This window comes from Orycteropus afer, unplaced genomic scaffold, assembly GCF_000298275.1.
Source record: "Orycteropus afer afer isolate SDZICR_OR568_19922 unplaced genomic scaffold, OryAfe1.0 scaffold00096, whole genome shotgun sequence".
Classification (NCBI taxonomy): Eukaryota; Metazoa; Chordata; class Mammalia; order Tubulidentata; family Orycteropodidae; genus Orycteropus; species Orycteropus afer.
In genome coordinates, this window is record NW_006921683.1 from 9785641 (window position 1) to 9813071 (window position 27431).

At 37.6% G+C, this 27431-nt stretch overlaps 1 protein-coding gene across 1 annotated transcript in view; it reads right to left on the bottom strand.

The window, feature by feature from the left end:
* The window catches only part of FH (fumarate hydratase), a 61664-nt gene that overhangs the window by 23003 nt on the left and 11230 nt on the right, over nt 1–27431 (bottom strand). Inside the window, exons 3-6 of the mRNA XM_007942716.2 lie at nt 21011–21121; nt 17622–17798; nt 14813–14995; nt 4255–4420 (exon numbers count right to left, since the gene is read on the bottom strand). Of these exons, the coding sequence (XP_007940907.1) occupies nt 4255–4420; nt 14813–14995; nt 17622–17798; nt 21011–21121 (637 nt within the window). The remainder of the gene's footprint in view (nt 1–4254; nt 4421–14812; nt 14996–17621; nt 17799–21010; nt 21122–27431) is intronic.

Genomic DNA, 27431 nt, shown 5'->3' on the forward strand with positions numbered 1-27431 from the left:
CTAAGTAAACTGAAATCCTTCACAACTTCAATTTTTACTCTGTTTATTATAATGTTCCTTTTTGGTCCACTTGTGAAGATTTTTTTATTCTTTATGTTGAGGTTTAATCCATACTGAAGTTTGTAGTCTTTGATCTCCATCAACAAATGCTACAAGACTTCTTACCTTCCAGCAAGCAAGGTTGTGTCATCTGCATATCACAGCTTGTCAATGAGTCTTCCTCCAATCCTGCTGCCATGTCTTCTTCATAAAATCCAGCTTCTTAGATTATCTGCTCAGCATATAGATTGAATAAGTATGGTGAAAAGATACAACTCTGAGGCACTCTCTTCCTGATTTTAAAACACACGGTATCCCCTTGTTCTGTTTGAACAGCCTCTTAATCTATGTACAGGTTCCACGTGAGCACAATGAAGTGTAGCAGAATTCCCATTCTTTGCAATGTTCCATAATTTGTTATGATCCACACAGAAATGTCTTTGCACAGTCAATAAACACAGGTAAACATCTTTCTAGTATTCTTTACTTTCAGCCAAGAGCCATATGACATCAGCAATGATATCTATCTCTCATTCCTTGACCTCTTCTGAATCTCGCTTGAATTTTTTGGCAGTTCCTCATGGATATACTGCTATAACCGTTTTTGAGTTATCTTCAGCAAGATTTTACTTGTGTGTGCTATTGATGATATTGTTCTATAATTTCCACATTCTGTTGGATCACCTTTCTTTGGAATAGGTACAAATATGGATCTCTCCAGTCAACTGGCCAGGTAGCTATTTTCCAAATTTCTTGGCATAAATAAGTAAGCACCTCCAGTACTGCATCTGTTTGCTGAAACATCTCAGTGGGTACTCCGACAATCCCCAAAGTCTTGTTTATCACCAATTCCTTCATTGCAGCCTCAACTTCTTCCTTCAGTACTATTGGTTCTTGACCACATGCTACCTCCTAAAGTGGTTGAATACTGACCAATTCTTTTTGGTATAGTGACTGTGTATCCCTTCCATCTTCTTTTGATGCTTCCTGCATCATTCAGTATTTTGCTTATAGAATCCTTCAATATTGTAACTCGAGGCTTGAATTTTTTCTTCGGTTCTTTCAGCTTGAGAAATGCTGAGTATGTTCTTCCCCTTTAGTTTTCTAGATTCAATCCCTTACACATTTCATTTTAATTCTTTACTTTGTCTTCTTGATCTGTCCTTTGAAATCTTCTGTTCAGCTCTTTTATTTCATCATTTCTTCCATTTGCTTTAGCTACTCTCCATTCATGAGCAAGTTTCACAATCTCTTCTGACATCCATTTTGGTCTTTTCTTCCTTTCCTGTCATTTTAATAACTGTTTGCTTTCTTCATGTATGATGTCCTTGATGACATTCCATAATTCATCTGGTCTTCAGTCACTGGCATTCAGAGTTAAATCTAGTCTTCAGATTGTCTCTAAATTCAGGTGGTATATACTTAAGGTTTTATTTTGGTTCCCATGGATTTGTTTTTTCTTCAGCTTCAACTTAAACTTGCATCTGTGCAATTGATGGTCTGTTCCACAGTTGGCCCCTGGCCTTGTTCTGACTGGTAATATTGGGCTTTTCCATTATCTCTTTCCATAGACATAGATGATTTGATTCCTGTATATTCTATCTGGTGAGGTCTACGTGTATAGTCACCATTTAGGTTGTCAAGAAAAGTATTTTCAATGAATAAATCATTAGTTTTGCAAAATTCTGTCATGTGATTGCCGGCATCACTTCTATCACCAAGGCCTCATTTGCTACTACTGATGCGTCTTCTTTCCCACCTTTTGTATGCCAATTACCAGTAATTTCAATACATCTTGATGGCATGGTTGTTCAATTTCAGACTGCAGAAGTTAGTAAAAATCTTGAATTTTTTCATCTTTGGCTTTAGCGGTTTTTGCATAAATTTGAATAGTAGCATTGTGATAGCTGGAGCTGTGTGTCAACTTGGCTGGACCCCAGTTCTGCTTGGTTGTTCCCATGATGGGATCGGATGACTGTGTTCTGAGTGGCCAATCTGCCCAAGGGGAGTTTACCTAGGGGTGTGGCCTGCTTCCAGGATATCCAGGGACATCCTGGGAAGAGAGACATTCTTTGGTGGATCAGGACCCTGGTGTGCTGACTACAACCTTTCGTGAGTGAGCAGCCCACCGCTCGGCCTGCAGATCTTGGATTCGTCTTTCGTTGGAGTCAACAACCAGTGTACTGCCTGCCAGCCTTGAATTTCTCAGCCCCCTGCAGTTGCGGAAGCTAAGGTTGCCTACAGCCCGACGTTTCCTCCAGGGACTTTGGACTTGCCGGCTTCTATACATTTGTGAGCCATTTTCCTAAGATAAATTTCTCTCTCTCTCTCTCCACATATATAAGCTTTGTTGGTTTTTGTTTCTTTAGAGAACCCAGTCTAACACAAGCATTAAAAAGTCTACCTTGTAGGACATTATCCTATCACTGACAGCACTGTACTTCAGGGCAGACCTTGAAATGTTCTCTTTGATAATGAATATGACACCATTTCTCTTTAATCCATCAACATAGTAGACCATGACTGTCTGATTCAAAATGGCCAGTATCAATCCATTCTTGTTCACTAATGCCCAGAATATTGATCTTTATGCATTCCATTTCATTTATGACAACTTCCAATTTTCCTAGATTCATACTTCGTACATTCCACATTCTAATTATCAATGGATGTTTACAGCTATTTCTTCTCATTTTGAGACATGTCACATCAACAAATGAGGGTCCTGATAGTTTTACTTCATCCACATCATTAAGGGTAATTCTGCTATGAGGAGGTAGCTCTTCCCTAATTGTATTTTGAGTGCCTTTTAACCTGAGGGACTTATCTTTGGCACTATCAGATGTTTTCCTAATATTCAAAAGGTGTTCAGTGGCCAATTTTTTCAGATGTGGACTTGGCCATGTCTTTTTTCCTAGTCTGTCTTAGTCTGAAGCTCTGCTGAAACTTGTGCACCATGGGTAATCTTGCTGGTATTTGAAATACCAGTGGCACAGCGTCCAGCACCACAGCATCACGCTAGCCACCACAGTACAATAAACTGATAAATGAGTGGTGTAGTCAGCATGTTTAAAGCTCAAGCTTTATCTATATCTCTGTCTATATTTCTTTAAGAAGCCCTACAGTGGAAAGAACCTGGTGATACACTCACACATTTAAAGGGAGAAGAAAAAAGTACAATAAATATTCGAAAGTGCTGCCATGCTAATTTTTTTTTAATGTGTTATTGTAAAAATAAAATTAGCATAGTGCTTAAAAAATAGTATCTTCTGGAGTAAGCAGTTGGCAAACACAGAAGGCACATTATATGCGAAAAAATACAGTACTGAATGGAAAAAAAAAACTTTTCCACTGCAAATTCATGTGTATGATGCCTGGCTACTCTTAAGGAAAAAAAGTAGATAAAATTCACTCTGCCTTGTTCCACTATTTTTTTCCTAGTACAACCATTTATATGTACATTATTGCATTACATTCTGTCCTCTAGGTAGGGGTAACAAGAACCTCTAAAAGAACAGGAAACTAAAATGAGTAAGATGTTCTAAGTCAAGCTTTCTCAGGTTCAAAATTTGAAAGAGCTACATATTCTTACTATAAGAATACAGTTCTTCTCTATTAAAATCTGATTTTTAGAAAGCACTGCCAGTCAGTAATAATTAATGTACATTGCATAAACATCTCTACCCTAGACCTCTGGTAAAAACATCCACATCTTAATAAGAGTTATCTGGAGATGAAAAGTTGGTTCCATTAATTGTTATTATTATCAAGAATATCATACTCCACTAAAGTAAAGTTAATTCAGGTACCTTTTAAAGGTCAATAATGCAGAGAAATATCACACTATGACACTGGGAAAAAAGAATTAAGCGTGTTATTATCTACATGTTAATATCAAATGAATTTTTCTTCCATTGGTTGATTTTCATGCTTTGAAAACTGGCATTCAAAACAGCCTTTAAGGGAAAATGATTAAGCGTCATCAGATAGTAAACAAAACTAGCACTGGCGGATTTTAATCCCAGGCTGTACAGACTCACAGATGGCAAATTAAAAAAAAGGGGGGGTGGATTTATATTACAACTTCTGAAACAGATATAAAACACAAATGTTTGATGAGAAAGTACTGTTTTTAACTTTACACTTGGAAGAATGCAAGGTAGAAAAACCGAGAAAATACAAAGAAAATTAGTAACAATTCATATTATCACTAACCTGTGAGTGCAGACACTTTCGCAGCAACTTTTTCTGCAAAGCCAATCCTAGTATTTAACCCAGTACCAACAGCAGTGCCTCCAGCTGCGAGCTCATAGATTCTTGGCAAGGTAGCTTTTATTCTCACCACTGCGTATTTTACTTGTTGAACATAACCACTAAATTCCTGAAGAGAAGGAAATTACAGTGAGGATAAGTAATTTCTTAATGGCTTACAAGTTACTCTAACTGCATTAAACTGAAAGTTCTTTAAAAAAACATATTTCAGAGTATTAAATTACACTCTATTTAAGTGGTACTTAAACTGTTTCAACTAATAAGATGAGCAAAGTATAGGAAAGGATAAGGATTTATAAACCTGTAAGACTGGACAATGCCATTGATGATAATAAGCAGCCTGTTTATAATCTAGTCTTTTAGTAGAAAACAAAGAAAAGCAATACAGAAAATGAACTTTAAAAAAGAATGACTTTATTATATTAAATAATTTGTTTATTTATAATCCACTGAAGTGATTTTTTTATCATTTTTTGGCTGTACCAGAAAATTTTGAGGAAAAAAAAAAAAAACTGAATCCTCTTACCAGGAAAAATGCATATATAGAAGTACTCTCCATACAATTTCAGTTTGAGAACATGACAGGGAGCATCTTTACATGAGGAAGGACGTTTCACAGGGGCTCAAGAAGCTAAGTGATGCACTGAACAATACAAGTAGGTACCAGAGTAATAAGACTACAGCTTCAAGATGCACTTTAATTCTGCCATCAATGTCACACTGCTACCCAATATATGACACACTTTAAATAAGCTAACCACAGAAATTCTTTATGTTTTTAACATGGCAAGGGCTCTTGTTATAATTATGCAAGGGCACAAGCATAAACTGGACTCAGCTGAGCAAGCCAGGATATATTGTTAGATACACTAAATCTTTTGTTCTGCTAAAAACTGAAAAACTATCATTAATTTTAATTAGTATTAGGATTTCATGCTATCCTAAACCACTTTTTTTTCCCCAAAAAAATGAGTTCATCTGATATAACATCCATTTTATATATGCCCATTGGATTTACTTATGAATATACGTTAATTAGGAAAAATCATGTAACTCAACTGAAAATTTCAGTAAAAGCACGTATAAATGCTTTTGACAAGATGAAGTCAAACAGAAAAATAGAATGTTCTGTCATAATACAAAGAATGATGATGTCACATACAAGGCTGTGTCATGGTCTAAATGGTCTTTGTTGTGAATCAGACCCAGCTCACAGCAACCCCTCCTTGGGTTTCCAAGGCGTTATCATGACAGAAGTAGATTGGCCAACCTTCCTTCTGAGGAGTGGCTGGTGGGTTTGAACCACCAGCCTTCTGGTTAGCAGTCAAGTGCCTTAGGCACTATGCTACCAGAGCTCCTAAACGAGCTTTAGGACAGTGGTTTTCAACACATGATACACACACATACACACACACAGAGAAACCAGAAGAATATTCAAAAGTTTCAAAGACTGACATTATTCCTATTTAGAAATTATGCATGTTTCTAAGAAATGGTAATGCAGATAAGAAAGACACTGTCTTAAAAGGCTTGTTAATCTAGTGAGTTCGATTTAGTCACATCACCTATATTTCAATTAATAATTCTGAGTTTTCCTCATTCACTCCATAATGAGATTAAGTAAATTATCAAGTTTTCTTCAGTGTTTGTCATCATCTGAACAAAGAAACAAATAAGAATCTTTCCAAATAAGCAGCAGCTGTACTCTTTCCCTGACTTCAACTTCAATAGCTATTACACTATAACTATCATTTGATACTTGGAATATATACCATGTCTTAACTGATAAATAATTTGTGTACATCCTACCTCCCAAACTAGATTATGAGCTTACTGAGAAAAAATTATTCCCTTTATTTCCTTATATTTCCTAAGGTACTGCTGATAAAAATATCTGGGTATTTAATAAAAGAGAATAATTTCTCTTTCACATGCAGCTACAAAAATTTTAAAGAGTAAAATCTGTCTCATTTAATCACTCTAAAATTAGTTCTTAAAGAATCTATTAACTTAGAGTGAGACAAAGAAATTGTGAAATGATATTCATAAAGATGGGCGGAAAAAAAAACACTGCCATCAAGTCAATTCCAATTCACAGTGACCCTACAGGACACAGTAGAATAGGTCAATATGTTTTCCAATGTCATAAATCTTATGGAAGCAGACTGCCTCATCCTTCTTCCATATAGGCTGATGGGTTCGAACTCTGGTTGAACTGAACGTCTTAACCACTGTACCACCAGAGCTCCTGAAGATGATGATAGCTAACACTAATAAGAGTCATCTGTCAGTTTGCATACTGTGGTGGCTTGTGTGTTGCTGTGAGGCTGGAGGCTATGCCACCAGTATTTCAAATACCAGTTAGGTCACCTATGCTGGAGAGGTTTCAGAGGAGCTTCTAGACTAAGACAGACTCAGAAGAAGGAAGGGGCCATCCACTTCTCAAAGAATTGCCAGTAAAAACTTTATGAACAGCAGTGAAACATTATCTATTACTGGAAAAGTTTACGAACAGCCCTCAAACATTGTCCGACATGGTGTCGGAAGACCAGCCCCTTGGGACAGAAGGCACTTAAAATATGACTGGGGAAGAACTGCCTCCTTAGAATAGAGCTGACCTTAATGATGTGGATGGAGTGAAGCTTTCAGGACCTCCATTTGCTGATGTGGCATGACCTAAATGTGAAGAAACAGCTGCAAACATCCATTAATCATCAGAACATGGAATGTACAAAGTATGAATCTAGAAAAATTGGATGTTGTTTAAAATGAAACAGAATGCATAAAGACTGATATCCTAGTCATCAGTGGGCTGAAATGGATTGGTTTTGGCCATTTTGAATGAAACAACCATATGATCTATTATGCTGGGAATGACAAATTGAAGAGGAATGGGGTGGCATTCATTGTCACAAAGAATGTTTCAAGATCTATCCTGAAGTACAGTGCTGTCAGTGATAGGATAATATCCATACACCTACAAGGAAGTCCAGTGAATACCACTGTTATTCCAATTTATAGACCAACCACCAAAGCCAAAGATGAAGAAACTGAAGATTTTTACCAACTTCAGCCGTCTGAAATTGACTAAACATGCAATCAAGATGTGTTGATTATCACTGGTGATTGGAATGCAAAAGTTGGAAACAAAGAATCATCAGTAGTTGGAAAATATGGCCTTAGTGACAAATATAACAGTGGAGGTCGTATGACAGAATTTGGTTAAGACCAACAACATTTTCATTGCAAATACCTGTTTTCAACAACACAAATGACAGTTACACATGGACTTCACCAGATGGAGTATACAGGAAACAGATTGACTCTATCTGGCAAGAGGCAATGGAGCTCAGTATCTTCAGCCAAAACAGGCCAGGAGCTGATTGTGGAACAGACCATCAGTTGCTTATATGAAAGTTCAAGGTGAAGTTGAAGACAAAACAAGTCCAGGAAAGCCAAAATATAACTTGATTATGCTGCTCCTGAATTGAGACTATCTAAAGAAGAGATCTGATGCATTGAACACCAATGACCAAAAACCAAAGGAATTGTGGGATGACATTAAGAACATCACCCATGAAGAAAACAAGAGGTCGTTAAAAACACAGGAAAGAAAATACCAAAATGGATGTCAGAAGAGACTTTGAAACTTGCCCCTGAAAGGAGAGTAGCTAAAGCAAATAAAAGAAATGACAAGATAAAAGAGCTGAACTGAAGATTTCAAAGAGCAACAAGAAGAAAAAGTCTTATTATAATGAAATGTGCAAAGAACTGGAGTTGTTACAAAACCAAAAGGGAAGAATACACTCAGCATTTCTCAAGTTGAAAGAACTAAAGAAAAAGACTTAAGCCTCGAGTTGCAATACTGGAAGATTCTATGGGCTATATATTGAATGATGCAGGAAACATCAAAAGAAGACAGAAGAAATACACAGAGTCATTGTACCAAAAAGAATTGGTACATCCATATTAGGAGGTGGCATATGATCAAGAAGGAAGAAGTTGAAGGTACACTGAAAGAATTGGCAAAGAACAAGGCTCTAGGAACTGATGGAATACCCACTGAAATGTTTCAACAAATGGATGCTGTGCTGGAGGCATTCACTTGTTTATGCCAAGCAATTTGGAAGACAGCTACCTGGCCAACTGACTGGAAGAGATCCATATTTGTACCCATTCCAAACAAAGGTGACCCCACAGAACGTGGGGATTACTGAAGAATACCATTAATATCACACGCAAGTAAAATCTTGCTGAAGTTAAGTCAAAAACAATTGCAGCAGTATATTGACAAGGAAATTCCAGAAATGCAAGCTGGATTCAAAAGAGGATGTAGAGCGAGAGATACCATTGCTGATATTAGATGGATCTTAAATGAAAGCAAAGAACACCAGAAAGATGTTTACTTGTGTTTTATTGACTATGCAAAAGCACTTGATTGTGTGGATCACCATCAATTATGGATAACATTAAGAAGAATAGGAATTCCAGAAAACCTTGATTGCGCTCATCAGGAACCCGTACATAGATCAGGAGGCTGTCGTTTGGACAGAACAAGGGTATATACTTCATGGTTTAAAATCAGGAAGGGAGTGCATTAGGGTTGTATTCTTTCAACACACTTATTCAATCTGTATGCTCACCAAATAATCTGAGAAGCAGAATTGTATGAAGAAGACTGTATGGCATCAGGATTGGAAGAAGACTCATTGACAACCTGCGATATGCTGACAACACAACTTTGCTTGCTGAAAGTGAGGATGACTTGAAAAGTACTTACTGATGAAGAGTAAAGATTTCAGTCTATAGTATGTATTACATCTCAATGTAAAGAAAATGAAAATACTCACAACTGGACCAATAAGCAGCATCATAATAAATGGAGGAAAGACTGAAGTTGTTAAACATTTCGTAGTACTTGGTTCCACAATCAACACCCATGGAAGCAGCAGTCAAGACATCAGATGACGTATTGCACTGAGCAAATCTGCTGCAAAAGACCTCTTTAAGTGCTGAAGAGCAAAGATGTCTCATTGAAGACTAAGGTGTGCCTAACCCAAGCCATGGTATTTTCAATTGCCTCATATACATGTAAAAGCTGGACAATGAATAAAGAAGACCAAAGGAGAATTGATGCTTTTGAGTTGTGGTGTTGGCAAAGTTAATGAAAGTACCATGAACTGGGGAGTTCCAGTAAGACAGAGGAATAGGCAGATAAACTACACAGACCCTCTGCAACAGAGAGAAGAGGAACCAATTAATACAGATACAGAAGATAATCTGGAAGCCCTGAGCTTTGAAAGAAAAGATACAGAAGTGGACTATACTCTACCTAAAAGAATCTGCATGAAAACACTGAAAAAGGACACATATGGAGCTGCGGACTATAAGCGATCCTGAAGGCACAGACAGCTTGGATAATGCCAAGTGGTGTTAGGACCTAAGAATTAACCAAAAAATTGGCCCTGCTAGCCAGGGGCTGCACAGTAGACTGCACGGTGGCTTTTGAATCAAAGCAGCAGCAGCAAGGAGTTATATGGGCTGAGCTGTAGACTTTGGGCTCTCCAGAGGGCACAGCCATTTTGAATGTTTACAAGCAGTTTGACAATTTTGTATACTTAAAGTGACAGTATTCTCTCAGATTCCAGGGACCTAAGATTAGGCCCCACTTGCTGGGGACCACAATGACAAACTGGACACTGAGGACAATAAAGGTATGATATTCCCCTTGCTACTCATATATTCCACACCCTCTTGGTGAAGAGAGGTTCTGCTATCCCTCACTCCCACCCACCTTCAGGGCTGGCAGGAATTCCATCCCAGTCTGCGTGGTCTGAAAAAGCCTGGGTGCCTTGTCCTGCCCCACTCAGATTTCCAGATTTTGTTCGTTCGTTTGTTTTTGTCTGTTTTAAATTTTTTTCGTCCTTTTTATTATTATCCTTTCTTCTTCCTTTCCCAGGTTCTAGTTTTCTGCTTTTTCTCTTTTTTCCTAGTTCTCATTTTGTCATTTAATACATGACAAAATAAATGAAAAATCAGAAAAGATACAAAATCTATAGATAGAAATCCATGAGATTAATACTAAATTTTCAGAAATAGATAACACATTGAAAGGGTAAAGGAGTAGAATCGAATCAACTGAAGACAGAATTAATGATTTCGAAGACAAATACCTGAATTATTCTTTGGAAAGGGATCACTCAGAAAAAAGATCAAAACAAAATGAAGAAAACCTAAGATTCATGTGGGATGCCATCAAAAGGAAAAATCTACGTGTAATCAGAATTCCAGAACAGGAAGAGAAAAGAAAACCACTGAGCAAATTGTCCAGGATTTGTTGGAAGAGAACTTACTTAATATGGTGAAAGATGAGAATATATCCATTCAAGAAGTCCAACGAACCCCAAACAGGATAGATCCCATAAGAAAATCACCAAGACATATCATCATCAAACTTACCAAAACCAAAGACAAAGAAAGAATCCTAAAAGCACCACAGGAAAAATGAAAAGTTACTTATAAAGAGCAACCAGTAAGACTAAGCTCTGATATCTCGGGAGCAACCACACAGGCAAGAAGGCAATGGGATCGTATATATAAAACCCTGAAAGAAAAATTTCCAACCAAGAATTATATACCCAGCAAAATTGTCCCTCAAATATGATGGTGAAATTAGGACATTTCCAGGTAAGCAGAAATTAAGGGAGTTTATCAAAACAAGACTAACCTTACAAGAGATACTGAAGGGAGTCCTTTGAACAGAGAACCAATAACAGCAAACAACAACCAACCATTAATACACATGATATAACCCAGAAACCAACCCAGACATGAAAGTATCCAGAGGAATATAAGCTTACAAGATTGCTAACAGGGAACCAGAGACATCAATTCACAAATGAGGACAACTACAAACCAAAAAGAGAGAAAATAGTGTAGTTACAGAACTTCTAAATTGTGAGGAAGTTAAGAGAGTTGTAAGATAGAATGGTTCTAAACTGAGGGAGGAAATTATAAATCACAGGATAACCTCAAAGAAAAATGATAAACCTTTACACCACTATAAAGCACAAATATTTAGCAAATACTAAAATCACAGCAACAAAGGAAAGGATAACATAATTCATAAACAAAATGAGCTCAGCACAGAAAATTACATCGAACAAAGAAACCAGGGACACCATGAAAAAACACATACCAAAATGACAGCACAAATTCATACCTGTTGATAATTACACTGAACGTCAATGGATTAAACGCACCACTTAAAGATGGAGAATTGCAGATTGGATAAGAAAACCCACCAATATGCTGTCTACAAGAGACACACATTAGAGATAAAGAAAAAATAGACTAAAAATCAAAGGTTGGAAAAAGATATATCAAGCAAATGGAAACAAAGAACAGGAGTGGAAATATTAATTTCTGATCAAAATTGACTTTAAGACAAAAACCACCATACGAGATGAGGTAAGACATTATATAATGATTAAAGAATCAATTGAACAAGAACATATAACTCTAATAAATATCTATGGACCCAATGGAACAAGCCCAAAATACATAAATCAGACTTTAAAAGAGTTGAAAAGGCAAATAGATAACTTCACAGTCATAGTGGGAGACATTAATACTCCACTTCCAATGAAAGACAGAACTGGAAAGAAACTCAACAAAGACCCAGAAGAGCTAAACAATACAATCTACCAACTTGACCTTGTAGACATCTACATAGCACTTCACCCAACAACAGCACAATGTACGTTCTTTTCCAGTGCACATGGAACATTCTACAGGATAGACCATATGTTAGCCATAAAGCAAGCCTTAATAAATTGAAAAACACTGAGATACTGCAAAGCATCTTCTCAGATAACAATGCTATCAAATTAGAAACCAACAATAGGAAGATCAATGGAAAAAGAGCAAACACATGGAAACTCAACAACACCCTCCTTAAGAATGACTGGGTAAGAGAAGAAATAAAAAATGGAATTAAAAAATTCCTTGAACCAAATGAGAATGAAAACACAACATACCAAAATCTTTGAGATATAGCAAAAGCAGTGATCAGAGACCAATTTATAACAATAAAGGCACACATCAAAAAAAGCAGAAAGAGCCAAAATCAACACTTTAACCCAACATCTCCAACAATCAGAAAAAGAACAGCAAGCAAAGCCTACAGTCACCAGAAGAAAGGAAATAATAAAGATTCAAGCAAAAATCAATGAAATAGAAAATAGACAATAGAAAAAAAAAAAAATCAACAGGACTAGAAGTTGTTTTTTTAAAAAAAAGATTAATAAAATTGAGAAATTACTGGCAAAATTTAACAAAGGAAAAGAGGGAGAGAATACAAATGACATGAATAAGAAATGAATTAGGTAACATCACAACAGAACCAAATGAAAAAAAGATAATCAGGATACTAAGAAGAACTGTACTCCAACAAATTTAAAAATTTAGAAGAAATGGACAGATTTCTAGAAAAACACTAGTTACCTAAACTACCACAGACTGAGGCGGAAAAGCTGAACAGACCCATAGCAACAGAAATTGAGTAAGTCATAAAAAAATTACCAACAAAAAAAGTCCTAGCCCAGACAGGTTCTTTGGAGAATTCTATCATTCAGAGAAGTGACAAACCTACTCACACAGTTCCAGAACATAGAAAAGGATGGAATCCTCCCAAATTCATGTTATGAAGCAAGCATAACCTTGATACCAAAACCAGGCAAAGACATCACTAAATAGGAAAACTACAGACCAATATCCCTCATGAATATAAACGCAAAAATCTTCAACAAAATCCTAGCCAATAGACTCCAACAACATATCCAAAAAATAATACATTATGACCAAGTGGGGTTCATATCAGGTATGCAAGATGTTCAACATTAGAAAGTACGATGGACTGCCAAAAGAGCAAACAAATCTGTCCTGGAAGAAATGCAGCTGGAATGCTTCTTGGAAGTGAGAATGGCCAGACATTGTCTCAACCTACTTCAGTCATGTTGTGCGAAGGGGCTATTCCCTGCAGAAAGGAATCATGCTTAGTAAAGTGGAGGGTCAACAAAAAAGGGGAAGGCCCTCAATGAGATGGACTGACACAGTGGCTGCAATGATGGTGTTCTGGTTACCTAGTGCCACTCTGACAAGAAATATACCACAAATGGGATGGCCTTAACAAACAGGAGTTTATTCTTACAATTTGGAGGCTTTAAGTCCAAGCTCAAAGTGCCAGGCTCTAGAGGCTGGGTGAAAGCGACTCAACCTTGGGGTCCAGCTCTGCCTCCTGCTCCCGGCCCACTGGAGCTAGAGGCATTTCTTCACTCAGACAGCTATTGGCTGCTGAGGCTGAGAAGCCCCAAGGTTGACAAGTAAAAAGGCACAGTCCCAATGTTACCAATCTACATGGCAGGCTGTAAGTCTGCCACTGTAAGTCCCAAGGTCGGCAGAGCATAGCAGGCTGCTGAGAAGCAACACGGATACATGCAGGGTCCAAGCGTGCCAAAGGCTGGAGACCGTTCCCCAAGGCTTCTGCTTATACATAGGAAGCAGACCACATTCCCAAAGGCAGCTACTCAGCTGCTTGTGGTAGATACCACCATGGAGCTGATTGCCAGTCTCATCATGGGGAATAACTACCACAAGCTACCCAGCCACTCCACCAGGCCCAGCCAAGTTGACACACAAAGATAACTACCACAATTGACTGACACAGTGGCTGCAATGATGGGCTCAGGTATAGCAAAGTAGTGAGGCTAGTCCTGGACTGAGCAGTGTTTCGTTCTGTTGTACACAGGGTCGATATGAATCAGAACCAACACAATGGCACCTAACAACAATAAGAACATTAATATGTGCTTACTAGGTACCAAGCATGGTTCTAAGCATCCTACATGAATTAGCTTATTTGATCCTCACAATTATGCTTTGAAAGAGATATTTTATTTTTCAACCTGGGACACTGAAGCACAAAAAGGTTAAATAATTTTCCTAAGGTCACAAAGCTCATACAAAGCAAAGATTCTGAACCCAAGAAGTAAAACTCGGAATCTTATTCTTAGCCAGTACGTTCCAGGCTCTACTCCTAAGTGAACATCTATAAAAACCAACAGCTGGTTAATGCAGAAAAATCTCTATCACTAATCTTAATTGTTTTAATTTGACCTTTTCAACCTAGCATGACTTAATATGATGGTCATTGGAGCCCTGGTGGCACAGTGGTTAAGGACTTGGCTGCTAACCAAAAAGTCTGCAGTTTGAACCCAACAGCTGCTCGGTGGGAGAAAGATGTGGCAGTCTGCTTCTGCAAAGATTACAGACTTGGAAACCCCATGGGGTAGTTCTACTCTGTCCTATAGAGTCACTATGAGTTGGAATCAACTCAACGGCACCAGGTTAGGTTAAAGTGTTTGGTTTTTTTTTGGTTGGTATTGTGGCCACTTACACCAATATATAAATTTAATAAAACATTCTAGTCATATTCCTATACCTGTCCAAGAGTCAGTGGAACAGCATCCTGCGTATGAGTACGTCCAATTTTAATGATGTGGGCAAACTCTTTGGCTTTTGCATCGAGAGCATCATGGAGCTTCTGTAGTCCTGGTAACAGTACTCTGTGAACTTCCATTGCAGCTGCAATGTGCATTGCAGTGGGAAAAGTATCATTTGAGCTCTGTTTGGAAAAATTTCAAAAGAAATGTACAATAGTAATCAAAGGTAACAGAAAACAAACTTGAATGTCTCATTAATAAAATCACTGAATGACTGCTCCAAGATCAGTGTATTTAGTACTCAATTACATTTATGTATGATAAATTATAGGTCACTTAGGATCAAATAAGCAGCAACCTGTTTTTTCGTATGGAGCCCATTAGGATTTTATCATACCATATACCACCTGTACTGAACATATGTATGTATTGTATCTTCCTGTTAATAAATGGCAGTGAAACATAGAGAAATATAGTTAACAACTGCTTTTGAAGACAGCAATAGTAAAATACAGTTACACAGTGCATATGATCTTTTGTAAACACTTCTTCATTTATTAAATTTCAGGAAAATTCTGTAAGGTAGTGCTCACCACTTTAAAAATAAGAAAGCCATGTTCTCAAAGAGGTTATGTGACTTGCCAAAATGTTAGGGACTGACAGAACTGGGACCCAACCAGGTATGTTAAACTCAGTGATCTTTCTTTATGTATTGCCCCTGTACTAAATAAATAATTTTACTTTTAAAACATAATGCTATTTAAAAAGATACATTCATATTTTTTTAACTTCTTTTTATAGAAAATACCAAACCACTTACAAATGTAGGGTGAATGGTATAATGAACACCCACGTACCTAAAACCTAAATTCCATAATTATCAATAGACAATCTTGTTTCATCTATAATGCCACCCTAACTTCTCCACCTTATCATACACACTATATTATTCTGAAGCAAATTCTAAACCTGATTATATCTAAAATATAAATTCATATCTAAATAAGTGGGTTTGGAAAATCCTTCATATAATCAATTTATATGACAAACTTCCCCATTAACACTTAAAAATAAATTATTTGTAGCACTCAGATCTTGACTTCTAAGCATTATTCTTCAATAAGCTTTTCTAAGTGTTCCTTGGAAAATGGCTGTATCTAGGACCAATGCAGGGAAAATACAAGATGAGGAGCCTAGAGTATCTTCTAGTGGCACAAAGAAGTGCCAGAAAGAGCTTTAAAAGAAAAAAAAGAAAAGAACCTAACAGCTAATCAGAAAGAGCTCACAAAGCTAGAAAAAATTAAGCAACAAAATAAATAATAAAAGTACTGGATTATAACGCAAAGAATAAAATAAATGCCCATGAGTTCATGCTGATATACATAAATGACTGAATAAATAAATACTTGAAAAAGGGACACATATTTCTTACAGAAAATTTTTAATTAATCAATGTAAAAAGGATAGGGGATATAGAAAATCACCATTAAAATACCTCAGTAGTAACTGCTGTGGCAAGATCTACCAATGGAGGCTAAAATTAGTAGACTAAAGTTTAAGTAGAAATAGGATACTTGCATAGCCTCAAAGTATCTTCTCCAATGTATTTATTAATTACTGTGGTAGTTTTACATATGTTCATAAACTTTTTGATAGTTCTCCCTCTAGAATCCAACCAAAACCAAACTCACTGCGATTGAGTCGATTCTGACTCATGGTGATCCTATAGAACAGAATAGAACTGCTCTACAGGGTTTCCAAGGGTGTAACTCTTTGCAGAAACAGACTGCCTCATCTTTCTCCTGTGGAGTAGATGATGGTTTCAACCACTGACCTTCTGGTTAGCAGCCAAATGCCTTAACCACTATACCACCAGAGCTCCTTCCTCCCTCAAGGAAGTGGAGCTTAACTCCCAGTTCTCTTGAGTGTAGGTAGGACTTCTGACTCACTTCTGAAAATAGAGTATGGAAGAGGAAAAAGAGTAACTTTATAGGGAAGAAATCTGGCAAGTGCCACCTTAACCGAGTGATTAAAGGAAACATCATCTAAAAGCAAGTGCCCCTAGTGGCACAATAGTTACGCACTCAGCTATTAAACAAAGGCTGGCAATTTGAAAACACCAGTGGTTCTCAAGGAGAAAAGACTTGGTGATCTGCTCCCACAAAAATTAAAAAAACACTGCTGTTGAGTCATATCTGATTCATAGTAACCTACCTAGGAAACCCTATGGGGCAGTTCTACTCTGTCCTATATGGTAATTATGAGTCAGAATTGACTTGATGGCACACAACAACAAGAGTAACTAGTCATGTTACTGATATGCTCGATGAGAAAGACCCTTTATTTCTGTGACATTCTTCCCCAGAACTCCTAATCTCAGTCTAACCGTGAGAAAATACCAGACAAACCCAAATTGAGGGACAGTCTACAAAATTCCTGACCAACCCTACTGCTGTCTAGTCAATTTATATTAATAGCATCCTGTAGGACAGAGTAAAACTACCCCATAAGGTTTCCAAGGCTATAATCTTTACAGAAGCAGACAGACTCATCTTTCTCCAGCAGCTGATGGGTCCAAAGTGCCAACCTTTCAGTTAGCAGCCAAGCGCTTAACCATATACATATAAGATAATTTCAAGTGTCCTAAAAGTGATCCTTATGATATTCAGGACATAGAGACAAGTTCCTAAAAAAAGTAGAGGAACTTAGAAGAAATCTTAGTTAAAGAATATAAGCCAATGATGATTTTAAAAGAAAAATTTCAGGTGTTCTTTTCAATTAATAACAAAGAAGAGATCATATACTGACCTGGCTTTTATTAACATGATCATTAGGATGCACAGGTTTCTTGCTGCCAAGTTCACCTCCTAACATTTCAATTGCTCTATTGCTAATAACTTCATTTACATTCATATTTGTCTGGGTTCCTGATCCAGTTTGCCATACCACGAGAGGAAAATGATCATTTAATTTACCTTCAGTTACCTGCAGGGGGAAAAAATTAGTATTTTTAAAATAATACTCAAAATTAAATTAAATATTTTAATGAACCATGATTAAGAAAGCCCAATTTATAGTACTACTTTCTTTTCATATGCTAAACGACTGGAAAAGATAAGCATTTGTCTCCATTCTAACAGAATGTAGAAATTATCAAACAATATCATTAACATCACAAGCAAGTAAAATCTTGCTGAAGATAATTCAAAAACAGATGTTGCAATGTATTGACAGGGAACTTCCAGAAATGCAAGCTGGACTCAGAAGAGAATGTGAAACAAAGGATATCATTGCTGATGTCAGATCTTACCTGAAAGCAAAGAATACCTGAAAGATGTCTACCTGTTTTATTGACTATGCAGAAGCACTTTATTGTGTAAATCATAATAAATTATAGATAATATTGCAAAGAATGGGAATTCTAGAATACATCATTATTCTCACTAGGAATCTGTATGCAGACCAAGAGGCAGTCGTTCAAACAGAACAAGGGGACACTGCATTGTTTAAAATCAGGAAGGGTGTACATCAGGATTGTATCCTTTCACTGTACTTATTCAATCTGTATGCTAAACAGACAATGTGGGAAGCTGGACTATATGAAGAAGATGTCATCAGGATTGGAGAAAAACTCATTAACAACCTGTGATATGCAGACAACACAACTTTGCTCACTGAAAGTGAAGATCACGTGAAGCACTTACTTATGACAAAGATTACAGTACTCACTATGTATTACATACACCACAACATAAAGAAAATAAAAATCCTCACAACTGGACCAATAAGTAACATCATATAAATGGAGGAAAGACTGAGGTTGTCGGGGATTTCATTTTAACTGGATCCATAGTCAACACCTATGGAAGCAGCAATAAGGAAATCAGACGTCATATTGCACTGGGAAAATCTGCTGCAAAAGATCTCATCAAAGTGTTAAGAGGCAGACATCACATTGAAGACTAAGGTGTGCCTGACCCAAACCATTGTATTTTTAATCATCTAATATGCATGTGGAAGCTGAACAACGAATAAAGACCAAAGAAGAGTGCCTACCTTTGAATTATGGTGCTGGTAAAGAATATTGAAAATACTATGGCCTGTGTTTTGGTTACTGGAGCCACTCTGACAGGAATTTACCACAAATGGGATGGCTCAAACAAACAGGGATTTATTCTGTTACAATTCTGGAGGCTATAAGTTCAAGTTTGAAGTGCCAGGCTCTAGGGACTGGGTGAAAGCCCCTCAACCTTGGGCTTCTGCTCTGCCTCCTGTTCCCGGCCCACTGAAGCTGGAGGCTTTTCTTCACTCAGGCAGCTGCTGGCTGCTGAGGCTGACAAACCCAAGGTTGACAAGTAAAAAGGCACAGTCCCAATATTACCAAACACAGCAGGCCACTAATTCAAGTCCAAGAAAAGTCCCAACATCAGCAGAGCATGGCAGGCTACTGAACAATGACTTGGCTAAACACAAGGTTCAAGAGTGCCAAAAAGCTAGAGACCTTCCTCAAAGCTGCTTCCTATATACTGGAAGCAAACCACATCCCTAAAGCAGCTACTCAGCTGCTCCAGTAGATTCTACCATGGAATTAATTGCCAATCTCACCATGGGGAATAACTACATCCAGCCACCCAGCCACTCAACCAGGCACCCCAAGTTGACACACAACCTCAACCACCAGACTGCCTGAAGAATGAACAAATTGGTCTCAGAGGAAGTACAGCCAGAATGCTCCTTGGAAGAGAGAATGGCCAGAGTTTATCCCACTTACTTTGGTCATGTGGTCAGAAGGGACCATTCCCTGGAAAAGAAGAGCATTCTTATTAAAGTAGAGGATCATGGAAGAAAGGGAAAACCCTCAACGAGATGGACTGACACGCTGGCTACAATGATTGGCTCAAACACAGCAAAGATTGTGAGGATGGCACAGGACCAGGCAGTGTTTCATTCTCTTATATGTAGGATCACTATGAGTCAGAGCCAACTCAACAGCATCTGATAACAACACCAATGATTTGCTAACAGTACTCATATGTAGCTGTCTGGCTCAGCTTCGGCCGTTATCTCTTGTTCTAATCACCACTATTTTAAAAAGTGAAATAGTATCTATTCTGAATGGTACAGTAATTTCACTGATTTATGCAAAAGTTGTTTACTATTCAGATAGGGTCACCTATTAAACCTGACAGTGTTAGGTTTTTAGATACATTTACTGTTGGTGCCCAGCAGGAATATCTAACAGATACTACAACTGGAGTCAGCTTGATAATGAATAAGTGACTTGAAAATGTGAATTTACTAATAGCTACTTCATCTCACAGATGCCCAGTGAGTAGCAAGTGCCAAATATAGAAACAAACACTGCCCAGATTTGTCCCTATTTGTGTCATATTTTTATAGTTTTGGCTTATGTGTTAGTTTCTGGATTGTAAGCTTTTAAAAAGGAAAGGTGCTTAACTTCATCTTCTGTAATGATTTGAGCTTAAAAAACTAGCCGTTTGAAAATCTAATCCTTAAATAACTGGTTTACTTTAAAGTAATTTATTCTCCTAATTATATAAAAAATAATAATCAGAACTATCCATAGTGTTTAAACTGTTATTTCAATTGCTTCCTTAAGAAAATGTTATTAGTGGATCAGTAGAATTACATTCTCAATGGCTATAATAAAATAATCAACTAGTTTTAAAAGTAGGAGCTCTGGTAGCATAGTGCCTAAGGCATTTGACTGCTAACCAGAAGGCTGGTGGTTCAAACCCACCAGTCACTCCTCAGAAGGAAGGCTGACAATCTACTTCCATAGTGATATTGCCTCAGAAACCCAAGGAGGGGTCGCTATGAGTCAGATCTGACTCGATGGCACATAACAACAACAAGTTTTAAAAGTATCATTTATACATAAAATAGGAAATGAAATCTGTACATTCAGATAGTATCTTTTCAGAAAAATGATTTAAATGGTTATAAATTTAGAAGGAAAGTCTAGAGGCTTAAATAAAGATCATCTGGAAATTTTGCCACAGTAGAGTATTTTAAGCATGATTATTAACACATTCACAAAATAACATGCTGCCCCCCCAAAATTGAATTCATTAACTCAAGAATTCAGTGTCTTTTTTCTACTGACAGAGTTTACCATCATCCAGTGGGTGGTACTGGTCTGATGCTATTAAGTAAACATACTTATTACCTCCTACCTCATCTGCTGCCTTCATTATTGCATTTGCAATCTTTGGATCAAGACCATAATCCTGGTTTATTTCAGCGGCTGCTCGCTTTAAGATGCCAAAAGCTTTAATGACTGGGACCTGAAATTAATCAGAAAAAAATGTCAAACTTGCCATTTAAACAAGAAGGTTAAACAAGAAAGTTTAGGGTTACTGCTTTATGTAGGTATAAAAGCTATACATTAAACAGTAACTTAAGCATCGGTATGACCCTAAAAATACTTGGCATATAGAAAAAGATTAAAGATAGGTACATAATGAGCCAAAAATAACCATTATCATGTATCTTTTTGTTTGTTGTTGTTGTTATGTGCTGTTGAGTCGGCCCCGACTCATAGCGACCCCTCCTTGGGGTTTCCGAGGCAGTATCACTACAGAAGTAGGATTGCCCAACCTTCCTTCCGAGGAGTTACTGGTGGGTTTGAACTGCCAGCCTTCTGGTTAGCAGTCAAGTGCCTTAGGCACTATGCTACAGGAAACCAAAAAAAAATTAGAAGGAAATAAACTGATTTTTCATATATATGTGCATGTGTGTCTCACACATACATACATACACACATACACCATTCAAACTATTTTCCAATATATATACTGTAAAGTATATATGCTTATGCCATACATTATAAATTAAAAAAAAAAAAAAAGTACTCAATTATTTCACCAACAAGCATCATTATTTTTCCTCACTGGATCCCAGACTGCATCAAGAGTTTCTGCTTCCCGTTTTTAAAAAAATCATTAACAGTGACAATCAGTATGAGAAAACCAGTTACTAAACTGAGTATCAATTCATCCCAAAGCCAAAAAAACCTATGATATTCTAGTTAGCTAGTAATGCCTTGACACTCAAGTCACTGGTAATTTCTGAGAAGACTTTTAAAAAACCCAGGTTTCTACAGCTTCCAGTATCTATAAGCGTATTTCAAATCATTTTAGTTAGCAGACCTTTTCACTCTATACCCCAAATCAACTCACAAAATTTGAATGGATAAACTGAATAACTTCTGATGAGATTTTACAAAATGATATCTTGTTTTTATAAGCAGTGAATTATGACTTTTTGTTGAAATCAGTACTACAAAAAGTAGTATAGATCCCACACCAATGAGGAAATAGAGGGAGGCTAAAGGAGAAAGAGTGATGAACTTGTAAAACAGAAATTACAGCCTTTGGAGAAAAATCTAATTCATAAAACAAACAAGAGTAAGAAATAAGACAGATTAAAACTGGGCTAAAGAGTAAGTGCAAGTTATGAGACAAACAGAAAAGGAAATTTAAAAACACTATTTTGAATTTTAAGAAAATGAAATGAAAACATTACAAATGTTTTATTTACCCAAATAAAATGGAGACAAATGGCACACAAGATTAAAAAATTTAAAAGCTTTAAACATGAGAACAAATGGGAATTAAATTGCTACAGAAACAAAAACTGGCAATGGGTTGAACCACTACCAAAGTCATAACTGAATGCTGAGCATCACTGGCATCTAAATGGAATGACTGACTCCAATATATGTGGATTCATAAAAATTAAATAGAGTCACAGTAGAGAGAGCATCACTGAACATCATTAAAACAAAGCAGTAAACTGTATCATTAGGAAAAGAAAAAAGGGTCACATTGTTCTTAATTTATTCACATTCTTGTTGTTATGTGCCATCAAGTCCGACTTGACTCATAGCGACTGCTCCTTGGGTTTCTAAGGCTGTATCACTACGGAAGTAGGTTGCCCAACTTTCCTTCCAAGGAGTGGCTGGTGGGTTTGAACCAGCCTTCTGGTTAGCAGTCAAGTGTCTTTAGGCACTATACTACCAGAGCTCCGTTATTCACATTAGAAATTCATAATTTTTTGTTCTGTCTTTCCTTTGGATTTCAGGAGGACAGGGTTAAGTTAAAACATACCACTCAGTTCAGGCACATATAGTTTGTTTTATATTTAATAATTAACCAGGAAATTAATACAGATGAAGACAAACATGACAAAATGGATACCCCAGGACTCTTATCTTACACAGATGCATAACTCAAACATCTAGTCTTGTCTCTGGAGTAGCAGCACATAACCATGTACCCCAGAACCAAATAACTTGTTGGTTTGGAGCAAGACATATCAAAACATGAGCCACACTTATACCTATTAATATTAGCTGGGGTTGACCTCCTTAATCCCAGGAATTGAATTATATGAAAATATTTTAGGATTAGTCACTGCCCTTTGTAATCAAACCACATGGTCAGACCTTATGTTTACTCATCACCAAACTGGCTGCTAGATGGAAAGACAAAGAGATTTCTTGTTGTAAAATTACATAAAATTGTCATGACACAGTCTTAAAGGTATAAAGATGAATCAAAATATGGATATTAAAATTACTGTATTATAAAAAAATATATTTAGAGGTTATCTAATACAACAATACCACACTAGACAAAGCAAAGGCTGGTTCCCAACACGTTCCCCTTGAGAACAGGAATGAGAGAAAGATGCCATTATCACCACTTCTACTCAATATTGCAGGAGCTCTGGTAGCATAGTGCCTGAGGCACTTGACTGCTAACCAAAAGGCTGGCAGTTCAAACCCACCAGCCACTCCTCGGATGGAAGATGGGGCAATTTACTTCCTTAGTAATACTGCCTCGTAAACCCAAGGAGGGGTCACTATGAGTCAGGTCTGATTCAACGGTATATAACAACAACAACAACACTACTCAATATTGGACTAGAAGTCCTAGCCAGAGCAATAAGGCAAGAAAAATAAAATAAAAGGTATCCAAATTGGACAGTAAAACTATCTCTATTTGCAGATGACATAATCCTGTATATAGAAAATCCCAAAAGATCCACAAGAAAGCTTCTAGCATTGATATAAGAATTCCACAAAGTTGCAAATTACAAGATCAACACACAAAAAATCAATTGGGTTTCTATATGCCAATAAGGAAAAATCTGAAAAACAAAACACAAAATAAAACAATTTCATTTACAATAGTACCTATGAGAATAACCAGCCAAAAGTAAACCCGCTGCTGTTGAGTTGCTTCTGACTCACAGTGACCCTTTAGGACAGAGAAGAACTGCCTCATAAGGTTTCCAAGCCTATAGATCTTTGTGGAAACAGACTGCCACATCTTTCTCCTGCAGAGAGGATGTGCTTGAACAATTTCTTGTAGAAAGATCAGCACAAGGCCAGTCCCCATGAGGCAAGGTTAAAGATGTTCCAAATGTCCAAACTACCATGCCACTCCATCATTTCAGACATTAACCATTCCTCCTCCTCTCAGTAATCTCCCATCATAGGGCTCTGTATTTCGCTGTAATGCCTCACAGAACTCACAGACACCCAAGGGATCATCTCACATAGTGATGGTGGTAGAGGCTGGGAGGCTAGCAAGTCTCAGGTCTGTAAGTAGGTCTAGAGGATCCTCCCAATTCTTGGGGTTTGACAAACCTCAATCAGCAGTTCAGATGATGGCTGCTGTCCCAAATCCAGGGATGAGATGACAATGAACCAAAACGCAGAACCGGAGCAAGAGGAGGGTGAACCTTCCCAGGAGAATTCACAGGGAATACCCTCAAGGAAGCTAAGGGTGGTGATTTGAGTTATACCCTCTAGCAAGGCAGGACTCAAGATACATTCCACCTGTGCTGCTCCAACAGAAATAACCGAAGTGGATGGCATTAACAATCAGCAGCTGTTCACAGCAAATCCCACCACAGAGTCGACTGCCAGTCATTAAAGGGAATGACTACCACCAGCTGCCTAGACAAACTGACACACGATCTTAACTACTACACCACCTTAAACAGGCATGGATAATAGGATTTACAGTACATCACAAAACAGAGGCAATGGCTAAAAGGGCCACATCAAGCAATTCACTGTAGACTGCTGAGTTCAAACAACCTACATTGTGGTTAGCAAATAAGCACTTTGACCACTGCACAACCACACCTCCTAAGAGAATAAAATAGCTAAGAAAAAACCTAACCAGGAATGTAAAGGATTTATACAATGAAAACTGAAACTATAAAACACTGCTGCAAGAGGTAAAAACAGAACTAACTAAATAAAAAGACATTCCATGCTCATGGATTAGAAGACTTACTACTGTGAAAGGGTCAATACTACCCAAAGCTATCTATAGACTCAACACAACCCTGATCAAAATTCCATCAGCATTATTTACAGAAATGGAAAAAGTAATCCTCAACTTTGTATGGAAGGCAAGAGGCCACGAACAACCCAAGCAATTTGGAAGAACAAAGAGGCTTCACACTTCTTGATTTCAAAACATTCTATACAATGACAGTAATCACAACAGCCTGATGCTGTTGTTGTTAGGTATTGTCCCATTCATAGTGACCCCATGTAAAACAGAACAAAACACTGCCCGGTCCTGGCCATCCTCACATTTGTTGTGTTTAAGCCCATCACCGCAGCTACTATGTCAGTCCATCTCATTGAGGGTCATCTTCTTCAATGACCCTCTACTCTACCAAGCATAACCTTCTCTAGAGAATGGTCCCTTGTGACCACATGACCAAAGCAGGTGAAACAAAGTCTGGTCATGCTTCTAAAGAGTATTCAGACTGTATTTCTTCAAGACAGATTTGTTCGTTCTTCTGGCAGTCCATAGTATTTTCAGCATTCTTCTGCACCACAATTCAAAGGTATCAACTCTTCTTTGGTTTTCCTTATTCATTGTCCAGCTTTCATACGCATATTAGGTGACTGAAAATACCATGGCTTGGGTCAGGTGCACCTTAGTCTTCAAAGTGACTTCTTTGTTTCTTAACCCTATAAAGATCCTTTGCAGCTTATATTCCCAGTGCAATACGACATCCGGTTACCTAGCTGCTTCTTCCATGGGTGTTGACTGTGGATTCAAATTAAATGAAATCCCTGACAACTTCAATGTTTTCTCCATTTATCATGATGTTGCTTATTGGTCCAGTTGTGAGGATTTTTGTTTTCTTTATGTTGAGGTGTAATCCATACTGCAGACTGTGGTCCGTAATCTTCATGAATAAGTGCTTCAAGTTATCTTCACTTTCATCAAGCAAGGTTGTCATCTGGATATCGCAGGTTATTAATGGTTCTTCCTCTAAACCAGATACTGCATTCTTCTTCATATAGTCCAGCTTCTCGGATTATTTGCTTAGCATACAGATTGAATTAAATATGGTGGAAGGACACAACCCTGATGCACAACCTTCCTGATTTTAAACCATGCAGTTTTCCCTTGTTCTGGAACTCCCTTTCTTCTCAATGTTATCCATAATTTGTTATGATATACACAGTCAAATGCTTTTGCATAGTCAATAAAACACAAGTAAACATCTTTCTGGTATTCTCTGCTTTCAGCAAAGATTCATCTGACATTAGCAATGATATTCTCATGCCACATCCTCTTCTGAATCCAGCTTGCATTTCTGGAAGTTCCCTGTCAATATACTGCAGTATCCATTTTTTAATTATCTTCAGCAATATTTTACTTGTCTGAGATTTTAATGATACTGTTCAATGAGTTCCACATTCTGTTGGATCACCTTCTTTGGAATGGGCACAAATATGGATCTCTTCCAGTCAGGTGGGCAGGTAGCTGTCTTCCAAATTTCTTTGCATAACCAAGTAAGCACCATCAGCACTGCATCCATTTGCTCAATCATCTCAATGGGTAGCCTGTCAATTCCTAGAGCCTAGTTTTACACCAATTCCTTCTGTGCAGCTTGGACTTCTTCCAGTCCCTATTGGTTCTTGATCATATGCTATCTCCTGAAATAGTTGGACATCAACCAATTCTTCCCCATTGGTTCTTGATCATATGCTATCTCCTGAAATAGTTGGACATCAACCAATTCTTTTTGATACAGTGACTCCGTGTATTCCTTCCATCTTCTTTTGATGCTTCCTGCATCGTTCAATATTTTGCTCATAGAATCCTTCAATATTACAACTCAAGGATTCAATTTCTTCTTCAATTCTTTTAGTTGAGAAATACCAATGATGTTCAGCCTGGTACTGATTTAATAATACAAATACAATGGAATAGAATTGAAAGTCCAGAACTAATCCCTACATCTATGGTTAACAGCCCCAGGGTGACAGGTGAGGAGAGACAACTCAGGGACGCCCAGAGTAGCAGGTCGGAAGAGCAGGCTGGAAGAGCAGGAGAAAGGGGATAAAAGCCTTCAACATGGACAGAAGAGCAGTCAGCCCAGGGTTACAGGTGAGGAGAGACAACTCAGGGATGCCCAGAGTAGCAGGCCGGAAGAACAGGAGAAAGGGGATAAAAGCCAGGAAGCCAGAGAGAAGAGCAATCAGCCAAAGGGATTAGGTGAGGAGGGGAAACTCAGGCCCGCCCAGAGTAGCAGGTCGGAAGAGCA